This window comes from Cydia fagiglandana, chromosome 9, assembly GCF_963556715.1.
Source record: "Cydia fagiglandana chromosome 9, ilCydFagi1.1, whole genome shotgun sequence".
NCBI classification, from domain to species: domain Eukaryota; kingdom Metazoa; phylum Arthropoda; class Insecta; order Lepidoptera; family Tortricidae; genus Cydia; species Cydia fagiglandana.
Window position 1 is genome coordinate 17,329,428 of NC_085940.1, and position 24,709 is coordinate 17,354,136.

General features: G+C 42.4%; 1 protein-coding gene across 1 annotated transcript in view; it reads left to right on the plus strand.

Moving 5' to 3' along the window:
- The window catches only part of LOC134667507 (TATA-binding protein-associated factor 172), a 57,569-nt gene that overhangs the window by 27,267 nt on the left and 5,593 nt on the right, over window positions 1-24,709 (plus strand). The window contains exons 4-21 of the mRNA XM_063524935.1: window positions 2,126-2,260; window positions 2,921-3,078; window positions 4,521-4,716; window positions 5,374-5,582; window positions 5,946-6,041; window positions 6,507-6,683; window positions 6,910-7,089; window positions 8,075-9,546; window positions 9,851-9,972; window positions 17,300-17,439; window positions 18,105-18,252; window positions 19,032-19,267; window positions 19,454-19,586; window positions 19,988-20,223; window positions 21,406-21,586; window positions 22,539-22,704; window positions 23,610-23,739; window positions 24,212-24,385. Coding sequence (XP_063381005.1) covers window positions 2,126-2,260; window positions 2,921-3,078; window positions 4,521-4,716; window positions 5,374-5,582; window positions 5,946-6,041; window positions 6,507-6,683; window positions 6,910-7,089; window positions 8,075-9,546; window positions 9,851-9,972; window positions 17,300-17,439; window positions 18,105-18,252; window positions 19,032-19,267; window positions 19,454-19,586; window positions 19,988-20,223; window positions 21,406-21,586; window positions 22,539-22,704; window positions 23,610-23,739; window positions 24,212-24,385 — 4,289 coding nt within the window. The remainder of the gene's footprint in view (window positions 1-2,125; window positions 2,261-2,920; window positions 3,079-4,520; window positions 4,717-5,373; window positions 5,583-5,945; window positions 6,042-6,506; window positions 6,684-6,909; window positions 7,090-8,074; window positions 9,547-9,850; window positions 9,973-17,299; window positions 17,440-18,104; window positions 18,253-19,031; window positions 19,268-19,453; window positions 19,587-19,987; window positions 20,224-21,405; window positions 21,587-22,538; window positions 22,705-23,609; window positions 23,740-24,211; window positions 24,386-24,709) is intronic.

The window sequence follows — 24,709 nt, forward strand, 5'->3', positions numbered from 1 at the left end:
ATGTTTTTGGAACCGTATCTCAGTGAGCCGGCCTTGTGAGCCCCACAATTGGTTGATAGTGGTCCAAACGCGGGGGTTCCAATTGGTTCATTTGCACGTGATGGCCGGAAGCCCTGAGTTATACATAGATTATGTCTTTAGTGATACGGATGACAGGTCTGCCGGGATGAATTAGAGGATCTTACTAACTACTACGGTCGTCATCAGATATATTGATGCGGTGAAGGTGCTTAAAAATATCTAGACACGCAATACCCCAGTATTTTCAAGGCTTTTGTTGGCGTCTGCTTGTTGACACTGGGGTAGTTTTCATTCATAGACATCTTAAAATAGGTAAATGCTGTACACGAATGATAAAAAAATATGAATTAGTTTTCCATTTTTGCATTTCGTTTTATACCTAACAATGAAATAGATTGTGAATGACATACATATTAAGTATCTATTTAAATATTAGTTTATTTGTATGTAACAAAACTTGATTTTTATACAAAAGTTTTGACTTGCTCCATTACTTAACAACAATAGTTTATCTGGTGGTATAGCATAATTGGTATAATTATATTTTATCCGTCCATTTATAATTATATATTAAAATAAAATTTTCCTGGCGACCGGATTTCCTGTAAGTGTTTAGGTATATTGATAGCGATATTGTGCATAGAGCCGCTCTAGTAATTCTGTATTGTATCCGCATAATGGTCTCATTTATTATAACTCAATCTTTCAAAATATGACTAACATTAAATTAAATATATTTGGTTAAAAAAAACATGCGCCAAACATGACATGTCTGTTTGAAGCTTGGTGTCCCGATTTTCCGGCCAGTAAGGAAATGTCCCCTTGTGAAAGTGATTGCATAATACATTCTTTTGAAGCATGGCTTATGTATTCTACATATCACATTACACCATAATCTTCTTCTTCAACCTAGCGTTTTCCCGGCCTAGCGCCAGGGTCCGCTTTCCTGCTCAGTCTTCTCCACTTTGCCCGGTCTTCGCATCCTGAGGTGTGAGATTGTTCTCTTCCATGTCCGCTGTCACGACGTCCAGCCAGCACTTCTTAGGCCTACCGCGGCCGCGTGATCTAGGACCTTGGACAGTGAGATTGAGGCATCTATTTCCGACGTTACACCAATGTGAAAAAAAAACAATTTGTCCCGCGCGACGTTTCACATATATGGCAACCCTTAGTAGCGCGTCTTCTACGTATTTTGCAGCGCAACTAGCACTAGTAGACCTCGCCGTTATTGAGCTATTAATAGCCATGGAATAGTCCCGTGACTCACGTGCCTCTATTGGGGCTCATTTATCAACGCAGGGGTCACCTTATAGCTATAGCGACATATTCACTCAACAGACAATTTTAGTGCTCAAATGATATTAGATCAATTATGGTTAATACGACAGCTTGAAGTTGATTGTTACTCGGTAGGATTTTGATATGAATCGACGCTATTCAATCGGTATCTCTTAATATGAAATGTTTAATGTAACTCAGTGGATGTTTTCTTTTAGTATTATTGTATGCGCGGGTTAATAAACTTATGATATTTTCATTTGTTAATACGCTTTAAATAGAATATACAACAATACTTCGATTCGAACTAATCTAGAATGTCGGTCAGGTTAGTTGCTGGCATTTTATTATTTATTTATTAACATAAAAATATACATCTTATACAATTACAGTGTGTGGGACACTGTTGAACAGTTTACACGGTTTGACTGTGGGATTGCGCGTAATGATTGATAAAGGGGTTTGAATTTAGTAATAATGGTACTAAGCAGGTGTTTGAATACACTTTAATTTAGTCCGTTTTATGGGCAACTACAAACCAAAGGACTAAATCATAAACAACTTGTAGAAATAGACTCCGACATATACATACATGTTAAACTATAGCATTTATAGGTATTGAACAGTCGCCATCACCTCGCATCAATATTGGAACGGCCAAGGTGCTCACAAAAGGATTTGAACACGCATATACCTCAGCCGGTCCGATAGGTAGGTACGTATATGAATATCTGATGGCGATTGTACGAGTAGTTACTAAAAAGATTATGCTTTTCTAGGGGGTTTGTTACTTTTTTCTAAACATTGTTTATTCTGTTGTCCATAGAGGAGAAATCGGAATGCGACGGGCGGCTACGGTGCGAGACGTTCGACATCGAGAAGGTTCTCCGGCACGGCGCACACCTCATGGGCTCGGAGGGCCACGAATACGACCTGGACGAAGAGGCCCTTAATGCTGCTGGTACGTTCACGAGATACCTAGCCGCGTAGCCAACATGCCAATCGCTTACGCTACGTAACGATCGAAACGCAACTGTCATTGTCGCACTAATATGGAAGAGTGATAGAGAGACACAAAGCGTTTCGTTGTCGAAGCGATAGCGATTGTCACCTTGGCTAGGCCGGCTGCTCTACTTTCTGTTATATAGAATGGTCATTTGCTTGTACCTCATGGGCTCGGAGGGCCACGGGTACGACCTGAACGTAGAGGCCCTTAATGCTGCTCGTACGTTGACGAGATACCTGCTCTACTTTCTGTTCTATAGAGTGGTCATTTGCTTGTATAGTTCGTTTTTTTAGCATTAGAAAAAGACTTCTTGAGTCTTGGAGATAAAAAAATCGTGTTCGGGACTGCTGTAATAAGAAAAACTCTAAGATGAACAGGAAAATTCGTGAACAAGAAGGTTTATTCAATCGGTCAAGTCATTTTATCCGATAGGGTAGCTCCAAGAGTCTCATATAGAATCTCAGCGTATCGTCATACGAATTTTTTCTAAGCCATTAAAACGGCCCTCTGACGGGCAATGCCTTAATTTCCTCTCCTCTGATCAGTCGTTAAGAAATCCGGCGAATCCTTAATGCCTTCACATACGGTGTGGTCAGACATTTTTGTTATTTTCAGACATCAACGAGCGTCTATCGCGGCAGCGGCAACAACTCAACGCCCGGCTCGGCTTGGAGGTGGCGTCCAGCCTGGGCGTGGACCTGACCACCGCGCTGTACACCAACGACGACCTCTGTCCCGCCAAGCCGGTCCCAGTCAAGACTGAAGTGATCAGGGTACGTCACACACTTGTGCTCAGGTATATACGCCCGCCTCGGCTTGGAGGTGGCGTCCAGCCTGGGCGTGGACCTGACCACCGCGCTGTACACCAACGATGACCTTTGTCCCGCCAAGCCGCCGCCAGTCAAGACTGAAGTGATCAGGGTACGTCACACACTTGTGCCCAGGTATATACGCCCGCCTCGGCTTGGAGGTGGCGTCCAGCCTGGGCGTGGACCTGACCACCGCGCTGTACACCAACGACGACCTCTGTCCCGCCAAGCCGGCCCCAGTCAAGACTGAAGTGATCAGGGTACGTCACACACTTGTGCTCAGATATACACGCCCGCCTCGGCTTGGAGGTGGCGTCCAGCCTGGGCGTGGACCTGACCACCGCGCTGTACACCAACGACGACCTCTGTCCCGCCAAGCCGGTCCCAGTCAAGACTGAAGTGATCAGGGTACGTCACACACTTGTGCTCAGATATATACGCCCGCCTCGGCTTCGAGGTGGCGTCCAGCCTCGGCGTGGACCTGACCACCGCGCTGTACACCAACGTTGACCTCTGTCCCGCCAAGCCGCCGCCAGTCAAGACTGAAGTGATCAGGGTACGGCACCGCACCTGATTAAACAGCAAATAAAAAAAACAACGGGTTGCACTCCGGGAGTGCCGACAGAAGTGAAAACTCAATGGCTAGTCCAAAATGTCTACAGCACTATGTATAATTTTATTGACCTATCCTTACGCGTATATATACCTTACGCGTTACGCTGTCTCGAGTTTATCATTTTTTCCCCACCTCAAAAAGTGCTCAGCGCCGCTAAAGAAGTTTTCACTTCAAAAATGTTACAGTGTTACAGGTGACAATCGGAGTCACAACGAATTCAATAGTTAGCGTAGAGCTAAATTTGTTATGTCCGACACGGTCATGCTGACAGTGTACACGTCCTTATGTGCACCTGTAAAGTTAGATTAATTCTAAAAAACTTGGCTAAACACGTCATATAACATAGTAAAGTTTAAAGGCATATAAAAAGAAAAAAAGGATATGTCGCATTAACGGGACCCTATTACTAAGACTTCGCTGTCCGTCCGTCCGTCCGTCCGTCTGTCACCAGGCTGTATCTCACGAACCGTGATAGCTAGACAGTTGAAATTTTCACAGATGATGTATTTCTGTTGCCGCTATAACAACAAATACTAAAAACAGAATAAAATAAAGATTTAAATGGGGCTCCCATGCAACAAACGTGATTTTTGACCAAAGTTAAGCAACGTCGGGAGTGGTCAGTACTTGGATGGGTGACCGTTTTTTTTTGCTTTTTTTTTTGTTTTTTTTTTGCATTATGGTACGGAACCCTTCGTGCGCGAGTCCGACTCGCACTTGCCCGGTTTTTTCGAAATACTTGATAGGTACTTTTTTTAAGCAAACTACCTAATTGTTTTTTTTTCCACAGAGGCCAGTGCAAGAGCTAGTCCCATCGTCATCCAAGCCGCTCAGCTCTCGCGAGATGAACTTGGCGAAGCGCAAAGCGCGACAAGCGGCGTTCTGCAAGCAGAAGTCGCGCGACTGCGAGGAGCCGCCCGCGCCGCCTACGCCGCCGGTCGAGCCGGACCGGAAGAAGATCAAGCTGGAGATCGACGAGTTTAGCTGTGAGTATTAGTTTAATAGCCCTTGGGATCTATATGATAACGCTAACGGCCAGGCCATGACATTGCGCTACCGGCGGCGGCGGTGGCGGCAACGATAGGTTGGAGCGAGACACAGCGATCGGACCTTTCGTTCCCGCCGCCAGTCGCGCAATGTCGTGGACGAGCCGTAATGAGTCAGTTTTACATATTTGTGGTTTGCCGTCAACAGTCAGTAGCCTGATCGTAATCGTGATTTGCCTCCGTATCTTTTCGTGACTCTTTGTTCTAGATTTGTAATGTTCTTTAATTATTGTTTTAGAAGATGATTTCTTAAGCGCGTTCTGTCGTGTCTTTATAGGTCTCAAGCTTCTAAAGACCAAAAAAAGTCTGCAGCGGATTCGATTGATAGCCCACGCAGGGCAAGTGTCATTTCTACATCATAATTTCATAGAAGTTTGACGTTTTAAATAACGCACTGCGTGGGCTATCAAATCTGCTGCAGACTATTCTTGGTCTGACTTTAGACACTTCAACATGACTTTTGGGTTTGACTCGTGTTTATTTTATTTTTGTTTTGGAAATCCAACAACTATACAGAGTATAGATACAGAGTATCCCAAATTAATAAGAGATGGGAAGCCAATTACAATTATCTAGTAATTGATCCCTTGTTGGCAGTGGAGCAGTCACTAGCGGTGCCGGACTGCTCCGGCGCGTGGGGCGCCAGCTCGAGCTGGCCGCTGGAGAGCTGGTGCGGCGCGCTGCAGGCCACGCTGTTCAGCGCGGCGTGGGAGGCGCGCCACGGCGCCGCCTCGGCGCTGCGCGAGCTGCTGCGCGCGCCCATAGCCGCCTCCGCGGGGCAGGCCGCCGGCGGGACCCCGCAGCAGGTCAGTCACTAGCGGTGCCGGACTGCTCCGGCGCGTGGGGCGCCAGCTCGAGCTGGCCGCTGGAGAGCTGGTGCGGCGCGCTGCAGGCCACGCTGTTCAGCGCGGCGTGGGAGGCGCGCCACGGCGCCGCCTCGGCGCTGCGCGAGCTGCTGCGCGCGCCCATAGCCGCCTCCGCGGGGCAGGCCGCCGGCGGGACCCCGCAGCAGGTCAGTCACTAGCGGTGCCGGACTGCTCCGGCGCGTGGGGCCTGAGGCTTGAGTTTTTTTATCCAGCGCAAATATCCAGAAAAAATAATACTGAAACACCAGGTCCATCAATTATTATCTAATATTGAAATTTGAAAAACGAATGCTTTGTTTTCAGATGGAAGATGCCCACCAAGAATGGCTGGAAGATATGGCGCTGAGGTTGCTTTGCGTTCTAGCGTTGGACCGTTTCGGAGACTTTGTGTCAGATCAAGTGAGTGTTTTTATCATTTGTATTTTGTGATTTAGCTATTTCTGAAGTGCTAAAACAAAGGATAGAGAGCGCTTTATCCGCCAACAAACTGTCCTCAGTTGGTGAAATATAATGATGTAAATACCATTCAAGTATTCTTGTGATACAAAATTAGCGATATTTATTACATCGTATACTGATTTAAACATTTATAAGCAAAACAATGAAGCAAATTCTCAGTCGATCTGGACGCGCAACTAACATACGTTTCGTTACGCCTGATACGCCGCAGTCCAGCCATCTGCTGCATCTCGGCTGAGGTGTAACGCGAGCGAAAACTGATTTCATATTTTTGCCTCAGTCGCTCACTCATATTCGAGCGGTAGAGAAGCATAATCTAATTGATCATCGCCAGTCCTGATGATGAATTTCAATCGTACATTACCCCAAAAGCTTGAAATGTCTCACGCGCTACATGTTCATCAGGTGGTGGCCCCCGTGCGCGAGACGTGCGCGCAGACGCTGGGCGTGGCGCTCGCGCAGATGCGCGCGCCGCGCGTGCGCGCCGTGGCCGCGCTGCTGTCCACGCTGGCCGCGCAGCAGCAGTGGGAGGCGCGCCACGGGGCGCTGCTCGGCTTCAAGTACCTGCTGGCCGCGAGACAGGTTACTATTTCGTTAATTCTTTTTTTGTTGTGTTTGTTATTGTCAGGAGAAGGTTCTTATGAAAGAACCTTCATACCTACTGCAAGAAAAATTGATAGATATAGGTGAAACTAGTATAAAATAAAAGTAACAATCTAACCATGGGCAGTGTACCAGAATACCGACCCAAATTTTCTCGACCCACCATATACTTTCAACTAATGTTTACATGTGGTTCTCTGAACAGGAAGTGGCATGCGACAGCGGCGTGATCGAGCACCTGATATCGGGGCTGAGCGACCCCGCGGAGGACGTGTCGGCCGTGGCGGCGGGCGCGCTCGCGCCGGCCGCGGCCGCGCTCGCCGACGCCCGGGCGGCCGTGCTGCCCACCGTCGTGGCACGGCTGTGGCAGCTGCTGCATGACCAGGTAACCTATCTATCATCGAGCACCTGATATCGGGGCTGAGCGACCCCGCGGAGGACGTGTCGGCCGTGGCGGCGGGCGCGCTCGCGCCGGCCGCGGCCGCGCTCGCCGACGCCCGGGCGGCCGTGCTGCCCACCGTCGTGGCACGGCTGTGGCAGCTGCTGCATGACCAGGTAACCTATCTATCATCGAGCACCTGATATCGGGGCTGAGCGACCCCGCGGAGGACGTGTCGGCCGTGGCGGCGGGCGCGCTCGCGCCGGCCGCGGCCGCGCTCGCCGACGCCCGGGCGGCCGTGCTGCCCACCGTCGTGGCACGGCTGTGGCAGCTGCTGCATGACCAGGTAACCTATCTATCATCGAGCACCTGATATCGGGGCTGAGCGACCCCGCGGAGGACGTGTCGGCCGTGGCGGCGGGCATGATCCTAGAGCTACGAGTATTACATCATTTTAGTCTCAATCAAACTTAACAATCACTGCCCACTGTAACGCTTGGAGGAGCTACCCTGTTCGACCTTAACAACTATTTCTTGTGAAGTGCCCTAGTCTCAACGAAATATTTTTGTGAGTTTTTAAAAATGATTATTAATTTTGAATTTAACAATAATGATAAAGATAAGATAAAGATAAAAAATTGTTTATTCAAGTAGGCATATTACAATGCGCTTATGAACGTCAAATAAACCTTTATCGGCTCCAACCGTACACCTCTGCCCCGAGAAGATTTAAATCCCCCCTCAATTGGAGGAGGGTATCCCAATATGGGACCGGCAACAAACTCGGCGGGACACATCTTTTCAAAACATTATTACATCTTATAATTAACATGCATTACGAGTAATTAAGAAAAATACAATTTAAATTACTATAGAATTCATGCAATTATACTCAGTGAGTACATAACTTTATAGAATTTGATATAAAAAATAAACATATATGTACATGAAATCACAAATACGTAGCTCTTTCAAAATGCTTCCATTTCAGGATGACCTCGCTTCGCCTGCCAATTCCTACATGGCATTGTTGGCTTCCCTAATGGCCATGCCGCAAGCGGCCAAACTCCTTCACCCTATCGACTTGGCCGACGTTCTGCCAAGGCTGTGGCCGTATTTAGACCACTCCACCAGCTCGGTCAGAAAAGCTTCCCTCCAAACACTGAGGACACTCACGAGACCACTAGTCACAGAGGTTAAGGGTCCGGACACGAATGGCAACGGCGAGTCCAGCAATGGAGATGTGAAACCAATAAACGGTGTCCAATATTTAATGTGGACCCCTGAACTACTACAAGAGGCTATGAGACACGTTTACCAAAGAATTTTGTTTGAGCACGTCGGCGATATACAGATGATCGCCGTTCAAGTTTGGGAGAATCTCCTCCGCTACGCACCGCTAGGTATAGTGTTAGTTGCCGCCTGCCCGCTGCTGGCTACCTGGCTATGCCTCGCCATGCAGCCGGCCAGGTTACCTATAGCACCCAATCTCTTACTTCAGCCGCCTACTAAAGAAAAGCGAGCGCCGACAAAACCGAGCCAATTAGGAGAGGGCTTGCCGCCTGAGGCGAGGCCCAATCAAAAATGGTTCCTGGGTGGAAGCGAATCTCAACCTACCTGCGTTCGTGATAAGAATGTAACTCGAGCGCGCTGCCTCGCTGCAGAGATACTAGGATATCTGTCCTGTTATCTAGTACAACCGGCTCCCGGTATAGAGTACAAACCTGAAGACGAAAGCCCTATAGACTGCTTCGTAAAAGTGTTGTTAGTGCATTTGAGATCGTCGAGCGCGCTGCAGCGGCTAGTAGCAGGCCTAGTAGTCTCCGCGTGGGCGCGACGCTCCTTACACCACAATCTCTTCCCCCCTCCGATATTCGGTGAAAAACGAGACGACATCACCGACGACCCAATAAGTCGACTAGCTCCACCCCCACTAACAATTACTTTACACGCGTCTCTCAACCAAGCGCTATATTACGATGAAGTAGCTTTAAACTGCAACAGAATACTTCAAGAAGCTAGAGATTTACTAGCAATGATGAAACACTATAAACTACCAGTAGACGGTGAAGAATTCAACAACATCATCCGTCTCGAGCAAGTTATTCACATGACAACAGTCACAGAGCCTATGGTGGCGTCTCTAAAACTGAAACGGGTAGTTACGACGTTAGAGGAGCGTCGAAAGAATCTCCAAACCGCCGTGAACCAATGCGCGGCAGAACAGACTATTCTGAACATTTCAGTACAGGCTGCTTTAGCTGGCGCTTGTGCTAGTCTGAACTCGTTACCAGAGAAGTTGAACCCAGTGGTGAGGCCGCTAATGGAGAGTATAAAGAAGGAGATGTGGGAGGAGCTGCAGGCGCAGTCCGCGGAGTCGCTGGCGGCGCTGGCGTCGCGTCTGGTGTGCCGCGAGCCGAGCCCTAATAACAAGATACTGCACAACTTGAAGGCGTTTCTGAGGTTAGTATCGAATCTTCTCAACAATTAAAGCTAACGATTATGATATTAATTTTTTATCATATTGCTAGGTATTTTACATAATCAAAGATTAAATAAGCGCCTCTGAAATATTCACTTTGCAGTGCAGCAATATTAGATTGTTTTGATGATGTATGATTGAATTTTGTCTTTTAACGGCCCCCTAAATCTAGTCTGCTGTTGCTACGGATATTTGCACGCGTACTTCGCATATTCTTACTAACTTTCTTTATGTGTTTGCTTTGTTGAGTGGGTTTGAAATACTAAACGGACATTTACTTTACAGATGTGACCCTGAGTTCACGCCGCACGTATCTTTGGCCGAGAATACAGACGAAAACGGAGACTCTGGGAGTGGCGACAGCGGGGCGGAGGGCAAGGCGGAAAGAGCACTGCATGGACCCACTAGTAAGTTAAATATACTGTAAATGCATTTCTACACTAAATAATTATGCTACTGAGGCCTACTATCAGTGGATTAAATAGTATTGCCCACATAGAATTGCTTAAGGTGGATGTCTAGGGATGGGATGCCGATTATCAGCCAAAAGATGGCGTCACTGTGCACGAATTGTGGATTTTCACTATTTCTCCCAAAATACAAAGTTTCATAAGATGTGTTGATATGTGCGAAAACTATAAAAAATACTACATCCAAATCGAGACATGTTCAACTCAACATTGTCTCATTTCGTTATTACCGGAATCCAACTGCAAAATATTGCAATTTCTTGCATTCACGCACACTTACATACCTAAAGTCAGTGTCAAATGTCAGTAGATTTGGAATGTTACAATAAAGTATCCTAGAGGGCGCAGTGCAGCGCATGAAATTTTATTTTTTGTAAAAACAATTTAGAATTTAAATTCTTATTTGTGACATTGACAAGTAACTTGGAACCAACTGGAATTTTGAAACGTAAATTGTCATGTGCTTGTGGCACCCACAACATCTGTTTTGAATAAATTTAAGCTAGTTACAATGATTCTGGGTTCAAATCACGACGGTGCTTATTTTTTTTGTTTTTTATTTTTATTTTATGAAAAGTTTTATAATTTATATATTGTTATTCTTATTATCAATTGAAAATGACGCAAATTATATTAGGTACCTAAAATTAAAAAAACGCTTTTAACGTTACCTTAGTAGTAACGTAACACTACTAAGCTGGCGTGTGAGTCACATTGTTGGGGAAGAAATGAGAAACAGAAAAAATCAAAATATATCGTTCTTTAAACACAATAAAATATTGTGATTATGATGGGATGTGAACTCGTTCATTTAGGTATACCTTATATATTGTTGTACATAATTATAATTATGTTTCCTTACGTTTATACAGCAGTCAGCCTTACTTTCTGTACCTATCGTAAATATCGTAGTCATTGTTGGTCAGTCCTAAAAACTATACCTAACTATAGTTCGTTTTTTTAAGCATTAGAAAGAACTACAAAGAAGGTAAGCGATCTTGACATGTCTTTTAATAGAAAAACGTTTTTAAAAAATCGGTAACTATTACTTATGAAAGCAGAAGATTATAAATGATCGTATTAGATTCATAATTGTTACATATTTGCCGTAACTTATTTTTAAAATGTGTTTTTCAATTAAAAGACGCATCAAGATTGTTTACCTTATTTCTAAAGCTAAAAAAAACGAACTATAAAGTAAGTAAGTATACCTTTACCTACATTTTATTGAAATTATACATAGTTACCATTTTACATAAACACCTAATGTTCTATCTAGATAGGTTTTTAGAAAATGCAATGCTAAAGGATATTGAGAGCATTTCCACGCTGGATGACTATATGGTCAGCCTTTCCACCTTTTCTAATATATATATACCTATTAAAACTAATTTAGAGTTAAAATAAATACTATACATTATATTATTATTTAGAAAAACAGTACTTAACCGTTTTAGTTAAGTTTTTAAAATGTACCTCCAACTTTTCCGTCCCCGTTGTCTAAGAGAACTAAGAGCCCGACCCGACAACCACGGAGACTACGCCATCGGAACGTTGGAACTCGGAGGTAAATTTTAAAAACTTAATTATACGCGATTAGGTAAGTCCCGTTTGATAATGATTAAAAATCGTAAAATAATCATGTGATAAAAAATAAGGTCATAAAAAGCCAAAAAAATGAAATAAAATAAATACAAAAAGAAATGAGTCTTTGTTCGTGGTTTGAACCCTGTCATGCTGTTCAACTTATTAGACTTATACTCATTAGCTAAAAGCCACTAGACCATTTGACCATAGTAGACCCGGGCGAAATATGCCTTCTTATTTAAGTAAGTAACCCATTACTGTCAAAAATATCAAGTTTGAATTGATTTGAAATATAAATTTTCATTGTCGAATTATTGACATCCAAACGTTGCGAGCATGTTGCCCTTTAAACCAATTGGCAACGTCGCGCGGGGAAACCTTCTATAAATGTATGTCCTTTTATATTTTGTTATTTATGAATTTATGACGATTCTTCTAATACTTATGTTGCAAATTGATTAAATTATCGAGAGAAAAATGCTAATGCAAAGAAAACAAGAAATATCCGTTTCATTTCGCATGCTATGAAAGACGGTCATTGTTGTTGTAAAAGGTGTGCAGGAAATGATAGGGTAGACCGGGGGCAATAGTACCATTTTTTGGATAATGGTTCCTAGTTCAGAATGTATAGGAGTTGAACCAAAACTGTACGTACCTACATATGAAATAGTAGGTTATTGATTTACGTATTTTTGAGGGTAATTGTTGTTAACGGTAAGAATATGGTAGAAAATCCCGTTTTTGGTCAATGATTCCTTGTGTTACAATTAGGGCTTGCAATATCGGATGGTCTCCAATTCCGGAACTGATTTTCGATATTGGATTCGAATTCCGGAATTCCGGAACTGGTTCCGGAATTAGGGGTTATCGTATTTTACTTATTTTTTTTTGTAAAATCCAACAAAAAATGTGAAATTCTGATACTTTACGTTTATTAAAGTTAATATTGTGCGTGCGTTATGACAAGTCACACCGCTTGCTTGAGGTGTTTTTTTTTTCCAATTCATAAATAAATGTACGTTTACGTGTCTGATGAGCGAATGCTCTTTAAGGAACCTTAAACTAACATATCTCATAGTAAGATAATCGCTACTCACAATTATGACAAGTGTAACTCAATTCCTGGCCCCTATTTCACCAAGCCGACAGTGACATATGTCGAGTGTCAATTGCCAAGTGACAGGTGACAAGTGACAATTTAGTAGACTGTTTTTGTATAGAAATGCTTATAAACTTGACACGCCTTTAGTTACAATTGTCAATCTTTCATTTAATGACAATGATTTGATGAATCAAGAGTAGTTTTTATAAGTCGACATGTTTGTCAATTTGTCGGTAATTCTTGACATGAAATCGGAGCTGTGTCAGGCTTAGGTGACAATTGTAGTGTTTTCGTTGTTAGCAAACCCCGTTATTGGCAAACGTTGGCAAAACAAACTTTGTACCCTAAATTCGCCTTTAGGGTACAAATAAAAATCGCTTTTAAATTCTTCTTAACAAGCATGAAATCATAATAACACTATAAATAGTAATTGTTGCCTACGAAGGCGTTTAGTACTTCAACATTTAGGATTTGGAATAAGTTTCAGTATAGTTTTGATTGAGTTGGGGACAGGTAGCGAAATTAGGTATGTTTAGGTAAATAGGTAGGTATTGTTTTTTTTATAATTTACTTGGGCGAAGTTGGGCACTAACGGTAAAGTTAGGGTTTTGGTTAGAAAATGAATCTACGCGAAAGTAACAGAGGTGACATTCTTATACAAGGGAATACATAAAGTAGGTAAGAATAGATTTCTACTTTGACGTCACTGCACTTGCATTTGCAGAAAAAATAACTTAAAAGTAACAAAAAAATAATGCTTTCACGCCTTGTCAACAAATAATGTAGGTACGCTGCATTAGGTGGGATTGGGATCTCAATCAATATCATGTTAGTGATGACAACACGGTACACAGAAAGCAATTAACGATATCTTGTCAAGAATTGACAAATATATCGACTAGTAAAAATTACCCTTGTTTCACAAAATAATTGTCATTAAATTTAAGATGGACAATTGTACCAAAATACCTGTCATGTTTATATGAAATTCTATACAAAACAATCTACAAAATTGTCACCTGTCACTTGTCAATTGTCACTCGACATATGTCACTGACAAATGTCGGTGTGGTAAAACAGAGGTCTGTCATTTTTTGACAATTGCCATACCTGTCGTAGTTGGTGAAATAGGGCCCTGGTCAGTACACTCTTCATGAGCCCACAATTGACAATTATCACATTGCACCCATGTTTCATTGGATCTGCTTATACTATAAGGCTCACCACAGACTAGGCAATAGTATTCTTCTACAGAATCCTCCTTGTCGTTGAATATTTTTTCCTTTTCCGGTCCCTTTCCCCTTGTCTATTACCTTGCCTTTTCCCTTCCCTTTTGCTTTTTCCGTCTCATATTTTTCCTTTATTTTTGGTTTCTCCTAATGCTTTTTTAATATTTTTGGTAACGTTGTTAAGGAGTCGTTTGTACCGCGGTGTCAATTGTAACGGTACAATTGTCCCCGGCTCACATAGTTACTAATGCCCCCGAGTACCCAAAATTTCATAAAGTACTTATATTTCAATTCCTTTACCTAACTCATCCCCATACTGTCCCACAAAAGAAACTTTGATAACTAACTAATCATAATCTAATACCAATCTAACTCTAGGATTATTTGGTTTTGAATAATATGACAAAATATTTCTCGTAAATACTTACTTTGATCACTCGAAAACAAAAATGGTCTCCGCGCACCTCCGTTCCGCGTCGCAGCGAGCGGCCGACTAGTGTAGTGTAGTAAACGAAGCAAGTTGTTGTATGGAGACCCATGCATTAATTTCTCAGTCGATGAAATTTTGCTTGGTTATTGTATAGTATGAGCCGAAACTAACATATAAATATCCAAAAAAAAACCACTCCTAAGTTAGGTATTTATACGTAAAAATACAAATCTGTTTATATATTGAACCGAGTAATTCCTCCGTCCAAAATTATTTTACCAAATAAGTTATTTGTATCAGTATCTGATACTAGAAAAAATCTACAACTTTTGTCAAACATGAGAATATTTTTTTTACGATAATTCCTTTTTTGGCGCTCATTTTCATCGGAAAATTGCTCTGCCATTTTTTCCTTCTTATATGATCTTAGAATATAATTTGGCGTAGTGGGTAAGAAAATCCAAAAAAAATGCATACCCAAGTTTATGTATTTTAGAACTATAAAAAACTGAGAGTGGAAAATTTCTCAGCCTGATTTCTTTTTTAATATATACTAAGTAGTCACGTATATACTTAAATCCAAAATATCCAAAAGAACTGTCATCCCTTGTACACCCCGCTCCTATACACTGCTCCCGATATGTTTAGTTTTGAATACGCTCGTTATTTTTTTGGATGTTTTTATAGTTGAATGGAAAGAAAACTGTGAACTTAATTCAATAAATAAAATGGATAGAGAAATTTTCCACAGCGAGTAAAAAGGCAATTTCTGAAAAAAAGTATAGTTACATGGTAAATTTTTTAGATTTTCAATTTGTATGTATAAATCGGCAATAAAATGGCATTCCAGTGAAAAAATTAGACTGAGCAATTTTCCGGTCCAAGCCACGCCAAAAAAATATATTTTGTTAATATTGGTATTTCTGCGGGGATTTTTTTTTGATATTTCATATATTGTTGCAATACGTTACATGAACATGTCCGGAGAAGAAAGTTTAAACGGAGCAATTTTCCTTAAAAAGATATTAACGATTTAAGACTTTAGGTATTTACTTAAATACTATTATTATTGTTCTTTGGAAATTTATACAATACTTTTTATTTATTGATACTTTATCATACTGTAAAGCTTTTTCTGGCTGAGGAATTACTGCGGGGTCCACTACCTTTATTTACTACACTAAGTGAGCGGGTCCAGACAAGTATTGGGCTTTATCGTATATACCCACATATTCATATTTTGTTGTAATTGTGAAGATAATAACGATGGTACTATTGCCCCGTGGTACTATTGCACCCGGTTTACCCTACGTTTCTGCACTAGAGCAGTTTAGGTTCCAATTCCAAGTACGATTTTATTATTCTTTTTACAATAAGGAATTGAAATTTGGGTATAAATGGATGTATAACAATTTCCATTCTGATATTTGACTCCCCATTCCATAAATAACGATATTACTTTTGGCCAAATTGTTAATTGAAAGTACCTACTCTCAAAAATACCTAGTATAAAAATGTATTTAAAAAACACATGCATTTTACTTTCCTTATATGCGAAATGAAAAGTAGAGTGTTTTAACTCGGGTGAAAGGCAACATTTTTGAAAAAAATTTCAACAAGAAATGATCACTTGGTTAATAATCTACTAATGTTATTGTTATGCACAAGTAGAACATATAGAATCTTGTTTATTTACAAGAAGATGACATTTTTTTCCACATACCTATATATTTTTGAGAAAAATATAGCTAGGTATTTTAGTTTAAAAATCATTGTTACAATAAATATAGGCTTTTCCAGCGAACATTTATATTTCTGCCGAACCGAAAGCAGAATTCACAAGGCTTTTCGGTGGACGACCGTTACGCGAATGATTGTTTGGACTGACCTTTCTATTAAATGTATAGTTATATAAATGTATTTTATTGTGTAATAATCATAATAATTATTAAGTTATATTAAATCTGGGAATGAAATTATATCAGAAAGGAGACTCTTAAATGAGTATACTCGTAACATGCTTTGTGCATTAAATATATCTCCCTCTATTGAGTGAAAATAAAACAAAATACACAGGTAATCTGTGTTGCGGTTTTAAAGTGCCATCTGTTACACCTTTGATAAATTAAAAATGATTGCTTGTCAAATGAAGTCGCCATGTTAGAATTACACCTACACTATAAGCATCACTCACACAAACAAGCAATGGGGCAAATTTTTACCAATATTCAAAGGCTTTTTTCTTAATAATTTTAATCAAAATCTAGTATTTTTTTACGTTCTGCGAAGACAGAAATATATATACTACCCAAACATTACATATACAAGTGAAGAAACCCTATATAATAGGAGCTAGGGTGCCAAGAAAGTTGTATGAAAATCGAGCAAGGAGAACCACCTTAAGCTCTGGTTTCCTAGGAAAGCGGTGCCGTCATATAGCGGTGAATGACGTCACTAGAACGTTGCCTATGTAAACCAAATGGCGCGGTTTCCTAGAGAGCGGTAATTGACACCGTAACGTCAAAAAGCGGTGCCAACTGCCACCATTTGCATGACGGCCGTCTTGACGGTTTCGATACTTTCAATAGTTCCGTGAACGTTTTATTTGATAGCGGTGAAGCCATATCTACTAAAATCTCAAATGCACCTTCTGTACCACGAGATTTGAATAAATGATCTTCCGCACTACGATTATTTTCCTCTTCTGATGATAGTTTATTCATCAAAGCTAAATCAAGGTTGTCCATTTTCTTTTGTGGATACGTTTTGTTTGACCTTGGTTGCTGACGGTGTGTTATGACGCCGTGGAACTTTCCACATGTCGTCACCGTAAAAATGGCCGCCGTTTTGAGTCCGCTACATGATATCAAGATAATTTATTTATAATAAAATTTCATTTGATTTATCTCTCCGTAGTGGACTCGCACGTGGGTATACTGACCCTGTGGGAGCAGCAGCGAGCGGCGGTGAAGGTGACCCCCCGCCGCGGCCGGCCGCCGCAGCACCACGCCGTGCCCGACGTGCCGCCCGACATCCTGCACGACCGCGAGGACGAGGTACTTGATCCAACCACCCAGCAAGAGTCTCTCTAGGTGTTAGTCAAGACTCTTCGCTATTAAACCGTTCGCTGCAAACAACTACCGGGACAATGATCGTCGAATCCCACATGGCGGTTATCTCGTGAGCCGAGTCAGGCGTGTCTCACTCCGCGATTTCGTCGCTTTGCTACAGGTAGCTAAAAGTACATCCGTTCCACACCAATTTTGGTGGCTAGCCATAAGCCGCGCGTGGCGCGATCGCCACCTAGCGGCCATATCTGTCCTGATCGTAACAGACGTGTTTTGTTAGAGAGTGAGTCTTCTGTACCTAGTACTATTATTTATTCTGTGTCTAGGTGTAGGTCAAGACTCTTCGCTATCAGACCGTTTGCTGAAACAACTATCGGGACAATGATCGTCGAATCAACATCCCACATGGCGGTTATCTCGTGAGCGAAGTCTAGACTTACTGGACTTGTCCTTCTCGGCCTTTACGAGATTCTCATCATGGGGGATGGTGATGTCAACGAGCACGGCCCGACTTTGCGATCGATCTATTATCACAATGTCAGGCTTATTTACAATTATAGTCCTGTCAGTGATGATAGATCGATCCCAATAGAGCGTGGCAATTATTTATTATTTAAGAGATAAGATCACTAACAGTGAATATATTTCAACAGAATCGTAAAAAGCTTCGCATTCAGCGAAGAGGGGCGACGCTGGCCTTCACTAGTCTCACGAGATACTTCGGCGACGAGTTGCCGGAGAAATTACCGAAGCTCTGGGAGTTCATCACGGAACCGTTCGCGAATGTCATGACTGACAGTGGTAAGATGTAGTTTTTTTTTTTAGTTTTATAATTATTTTTGAGAAATTGTTATCTTTATTATTAACCCATATGGTTAGTACCACTGTTGGGAAAATGCATTCCCCTTGTTCTTCATCCGTTTCGGGTTTGAGCAATCTCAATATCTTTAGAATGTAAATTATTACTTTTTAATTAGATACTGAAGCATACGTATATGGTAACAGAATTTTGGGTACGGTCATTTAAAGTTTCAAAGGTTGTATCAAAATAAGTGTTCCGTGAACAAAGTTTTGTACGGAACACTAAAAAGGATCTCTTATATTTTATTAGACGTATTATAAGCGTGAGGCGTCTGTCAATGCAGAAACGGAAATTTGAAGTTCGTATTACCAAAGACATATGTAACTTCGTATAAGATGAATAAAGTCTAAGAAAAAAGGGTGCCTAGGAAATTAAGAAAAAAGTCATTCTCGCACACACCTTTGGCCTATTCTCGGCTAGATGACGTGACGACACCGTTTCATATTTAACAATTTTAACACATAGATATTAGCGAATGAACATGGGTCAAAATGATATAAAAATAATAAAATCATTTATCCATATACATATATTCATTTTTTTGATAATTTTATACTTGTTTATTTTGAGTTATAGTCGTGTGTTGATAGATGGCAGTAAATTTACAGCGATTACAACATTTACTATGACAGGACCCCTCTATACTATCTATTCTTTTTGGTATTACTCATATTTTTCACTAGAATCGCGTCGGACAAAAAAGTTTATATCGTTTCAGAGCTGGAGAGCGTCGACGTGGAAGCCTCCGAAGAGCTAATCTCCCGCTTGCAAGTATTCGAAGCGGTGTGCTCATCTCTGGCGCCCCTGGCCTGGGAGTCGGCGCGGCTGGGGCTGGGCGCGTGCGCGGGGCTGGCGCGGCACGCGCACACGGCCGTGCGCCACATGGCGGCGCGCGCGCTCGCCGCCATGGCGCGCCGCGACCCGCACACCGTCATGGCTACCGTTGTCAAAGACGTAAGTTATGTACTTCATTTAGGCCTAAAATGGCCTGCGATCACCTCTCCTGTCACTCGCTCCTCTATTTACCTGGAAAGCAATAATACGCCGTGCGCTTGAATACGAGCAAAATTTCATTACAAATAAAATAATCCACCTCTAGAACAATGTAATATGTACCCTAACATAATATGAATGTTACAGCTCGTGCCAGCCCTGAGCGACATGAGCGCCGTCCGCGTCCGCTGCGGCAGCGCCGAGGCCCTGTCCAGGGTTGTCGAAGCATTGCAACTCCAAGTGGTGCCCTACATCGCGTTGCTCGTCATACCTCTATTAGGTAAATATACGTGATTTTCTTCACATGCGTGACATAGGCCGGCATTGTGAACAAATATTTTACAAAAAATTACATTATAATTTTGTTTGTTTCCATTCAATTTTGTATGAGCTCTTCAAGAATTTGTCCGCGATATGTTTGCACAAGTCAATGCACTATAATTTAAAGTTGTGAGTGGTGCCTGAATTACAAATTATTTTTGACCCATTATCACATGAATGAGTGATATATAGATCAATTGCCTTCCTTAGGAATTTGTTCTCGATGTGTTTTCGAAGTTTTCCAATCATTTAGTGCAATACATTCGAGATGTTACGTACACAGTCACAAGTTTCGAACTCAAATCATTTTGATATAATAACGCTGCAATATAAACTGAACACATTTTTTGTTACATGTAGGTCGTATGAGCGACCACTGCGAAGCCGTCCGCGTGATGTCCACCCGCTGCTTCGCTTCCCTCATACAACTCATGCCGCTAGATGGCGCTGCGCCAGAACCAGAGGGCTTATCTCCAGAACTACGGGCACGGCGGCTTAGCGACAAGCGCTTCCTCGATCAACTGTTCAATCCTCGCTCTATTCAAGACTACAAAGTACCAGTGCCTGTGGCTGCGGAACTAAGAAGCTATCAGCAGGTTAGAATTCCGTAACGTTTGACTTATTTTATTTTATTTATTTGGAGATCCCACAGCTATGACAATACCATAGAAATTATAGTGGATACAGGAAGCCAATTATAGGAACTCACAGGTAGTAACATATTACTAAACTAAGCGGGTTTTCCACCGCGAGCGGAGCGGACTCATTAAGGACTTAGTTTAACTCGCGAGACTAAACTACGTACTTGTGTTTCCACCAACAAATAGTCGAGCGGAAATGACAAAATGAGCAAAAAGAGTTGAAATGAGCTCGCTCAGCTCGTGAGAGCGGAGCGGTGTCATTACGGAGTCTGGTCAATACGCAATGGTAAATTACATAGGCGCGTTTCCACAGGGAAAGAGGTGAACGGAGCGAGCCAACTAGTTAAAATGAGCCCGCTGCGTCAAGGTCCGGCCGACTAGTTTGAAAAGGACTCGTTGCTGTCTCCGCCCCTCCCTACCCCGTCGCCGCCGGCACCGAGCGCGCTTTCATATTGCTGTGATAGCTGAATGACTGATGAGTCGTGTTTTTTGGCAAATCGTTGAATAGCCTATATTCCCCCTTCAGTGTTCTTTCTCGAATGTGCTGGCATAACCAAAATCTTCGTTTGGCGCTTGTTTCTCTGTTTTATACACAACAATATGTATTTTTTCTTCTTGTATAAAAACTCGTAATCGCTATCATTTGATTCCGTATCGCTCGACATCATGTTCAAACACGACTGTGTGGTCGACCAGTTCAAAACTTCAACTGAACTCGCTCTCTGTGGAAATCGACTATTCATTTTCTATTTCTCATTTGTCGTTCAGCCCGCTCCGCTCATTCCTCTTTTTCATTTCTTTTGCGGTGGGAATCAAACAACTAAACTCTTTGTTGATGGAAACGCAAACCTATTTTTTAACAACGAAGTCCGCTCCGCTTAGCCATCTCTCGCTCATTACTCGTTCGCGGTGGAAAACACTAACTAACTTGCATTCCGTTTCTGTTGCTAGCGTCAAGACTGCGTTCAAGTCGGTAATGCTTTATGTATGATATAGCATTTACATTTGACGTTAAGACTGTTGACATAATCGTGTAAACGTCGAGATCAGATTTTGTATCTCTTCTTTCGACTTCTTATGCATCTCTTTTCAACATACGAATCGTGTTTATTTTGACTAACGTGTATATCATTTCAGGCGGGAGTGAACTGGCTCCGCTTCCTCAACGAGTACAGGCTGCACGGCGTGCTGTGCGACGATATGGGTCTGGGCAAGACGCTGCAGTCCATCGTGGTGGTGGCGTCCTCGCACGCCGAGCGCGCCGCGCGCCGCGAGCCAAACGCGCCTAGTCTGGTAGTCTGCCCGCCCACGCTAACAGGTAAGATCACTACATACTTATTTCAGACTTTGATCCTCCTCTGTCCACCGCGACAGTCTCTCGTGCGTTAACTGGCCACGCTTCCTCAACACAAACTACACGGCGTGCTCTGCGAGGACATGGGTGTGGGCAAAACGATACAGATTAGTGGTGGCCTCCTCGGATACCCCGCGGCGGGAGGCGCTTCTGTAGTCCTATCGCAAATGCGCTATCCTAGGGTCAAGGCGGGAACAGTGGCTTACTCAAACTAATTTCTACACGAGAGAAGCAAATAGCCATTTGCTTGCCTGCTAATATACACGCTGTAACATGAGAAAACCGAATAATTTTAACCACGCATTTCTGAGGTCAAAAGAAGTAAAAAATGTATTATGAGTTTAGGTGAATTTCGCCAAATAAAAATTTATTTTTGTTTTGTTTTATTCAATTTTTTGAATGTATTTGTACATAAAAAATAAATGTTAGTGGTAAATTTGTAACTTAAAATAGATTTTTACATTTTTTTCGTAGAAACTACTTTTTGCAAAGTGTTACTTGTCACTTTTTGACATCTATTAATAAGGATATTTAGACTACGTCCCATAGCAGCAACATCACCATCAAAAAGGCCTTGTACACTATGTAACAATGAAAACTTGTTTTTTTTTCTCTGAAACTAGGCGAATTTCAAAAAAGTTTATAGGACATTTTTGTCTCTAAATATGATCAGGAATACTCTGTTAAAATTATTCGGTTTCCACATGTTACACCGTGTTTGTACAGCAAACACATTAAGTAATGGAACCAATTCAAATGGACGAGCAATGGTTATTATAACACGAGAGGGTGCCACATCATAGAGCTATATTTGAGCGACTGAGCCACTGTTCGTGCTGAACCACTGTTCCCGCCTCGTCCCTATACTAATTTCCCTCCTTATTCCAAAAAAAATACAATTCTTTGTTTATTCCAGGGCACTGGGTGTTCGAAGTGAACAAGTTCATCTCCAGCAAGTACCTAAAGCCGCTGCAGTACGTGGGCCCGCCGGTGGAGCGCGAGCGGCTGCGCAGCCACGTCAAGAACTTCAACCTCATCGTGGCCTCCTACGACATCGTGCGGAAGGACATTGACTTCTTCAGGTAAGTCATCAAAACTCTAGGAATATCTCCTCCTGGACACAGAAGAGTAATTTTATCTTGAACGTAGCTACTTACGGTCTTGAAAAAACCGGGCAAGTGCGAGTCGGACTCGCGCACGAAGGGTTCCGTACCATAATGCAAAAAAAACGAAAAATAAAGCAAAAAAAACGGTCACCCATCCAAGTACTGACCACTCCCGAGGTTGCTTAACTTTGGTCAAAAATGACGTTTGTTGTATGGGAGCCCCATTTAAATCTTTATTTTATTCTGCTTTTAGTATTTGTTGTTATAGCGGCAACAGAAATACATCATCTGTGAAAATTTCAACTGTCTAGCTATCACGGTTCGTGAGATACAGCCTGGTGACAGACAGACAGACGGACGGACGGACGGACGGAAAGCGAAGTCTTAGTAATAGGGTCCCGTTTTAGCCTTTGGGTACCGAACCCTAAAAACAAAAGGCGCGTGTCTGCATGAACTATTTTAGTGAAAGCATTTTGTGTAAGGGTCGATCAACTATTTCTTGTTGTTATTCTGTCCCATCAGCCAGGAGACAAAGTACCATAGTTTGTTAGAAGAACTGCTGAACCATGTTCTACCTGCCTGCCTACCTAACCTAACCTAACCTGCTTAGTAGAAGTCCCATTATGGAAAGGCCTTATAACTACCAAAAAATTCAAGTTTGGTTCATTTAAATACGAGAAAACTAGTATTTTAAGAGTGACCCAGGAGACCGTAACCATGGCAATTAGTGACAAGAAAAAGTTGATTCACCCGTAAAGTACTGTCTTTTTCTTTATGAAATAAACAAATCTAGTCACTTTCTCCTACTATTGCGGCTCGCTCCATTGGGCGTTGGAGGGCTATATCTGATAAAACCTTGATAATAAATTGTTTGTGTTCAGCGCCATCAAATGGAACTACTGCATCTTGGACGAGGGCCACGTGATCAAGAACGGCAAGACCAAGGCGTTCAAAGCCATAAAGCAACTAGTCGCTAACCATAGGTTAATATTGTCCGGAACGCCCATACAGGTACATATGAAAATATTGCTATTACATTATTAACATGTTCGCTGCGGTGAATAGATTATGTAGGATGTGAACTTAATCTCCATGTTAAATAATTGTCGTAGCTAAGGGTGGTATTCCACTCGTCTTCTTTGTCCAATGCCATTGCGTCTCACTCTCTTATTAAGAAGAATTATCTTAAGAAAAAGAAAAATGTAAGACGCAATAGTCGCAATACACATTGAACCAATATATTGGACAGATAGAATTACCACTCTATGATTTCGAGGTCATTTCACCCGAACTGAAAGGCTTATTACCACTTCATCGATTCTTGCTATTTTCTCTTTCTTAGCTGATATATTATATAAAACGACGGTCTGTTACAGATCTCCCAGGTCGTATGATTACCACAAATATTACACGTAGCAAAGTTTGCTAACTTATTTTTAAATTTTAGATTTTTTTTTTTACGTAAGCTTTGATGATATTTCAGAACAACGTGCTGGAACTATGGTCGCTATTCGACTTCCTGATGCCCGGCCTCCTCGGCACCGAGCGGCAGTTCACGGCGCGCTACTCGCGGCCCATCCTGCTGGCGCGCGACGCCAAGGCCACGCCGCTGCAGCTGCAGGCCGGCGCGCTCGCCTGCGAGGCGCTGCACCGACAGGTACCTTATTACCACCACATAAGGTCCATTACATGCCACACGAACAGTTCACGGCGCGCTACTCGCGGCCCATCCTGCTGGCGCGCGACGCCAAGGCCACGCCGCTGCAGCTGCAGGCCGGCGCGCTCGCCTGCGAGGCGCTGCACCGACAGGTACCTTATTACCACCACATAAGGTCCATTACATGCCACACGAACAGTTCACCGCGCCAGGCGCGGCTCACTCCTCGCTTTTGTCGCGTCGCTACAAGTGCATGCGACCCACGCCAATGTTGGTGTCTAGCTGCCTAGCCATTGTAGTCTTAGAAAATATACAACGCCATTC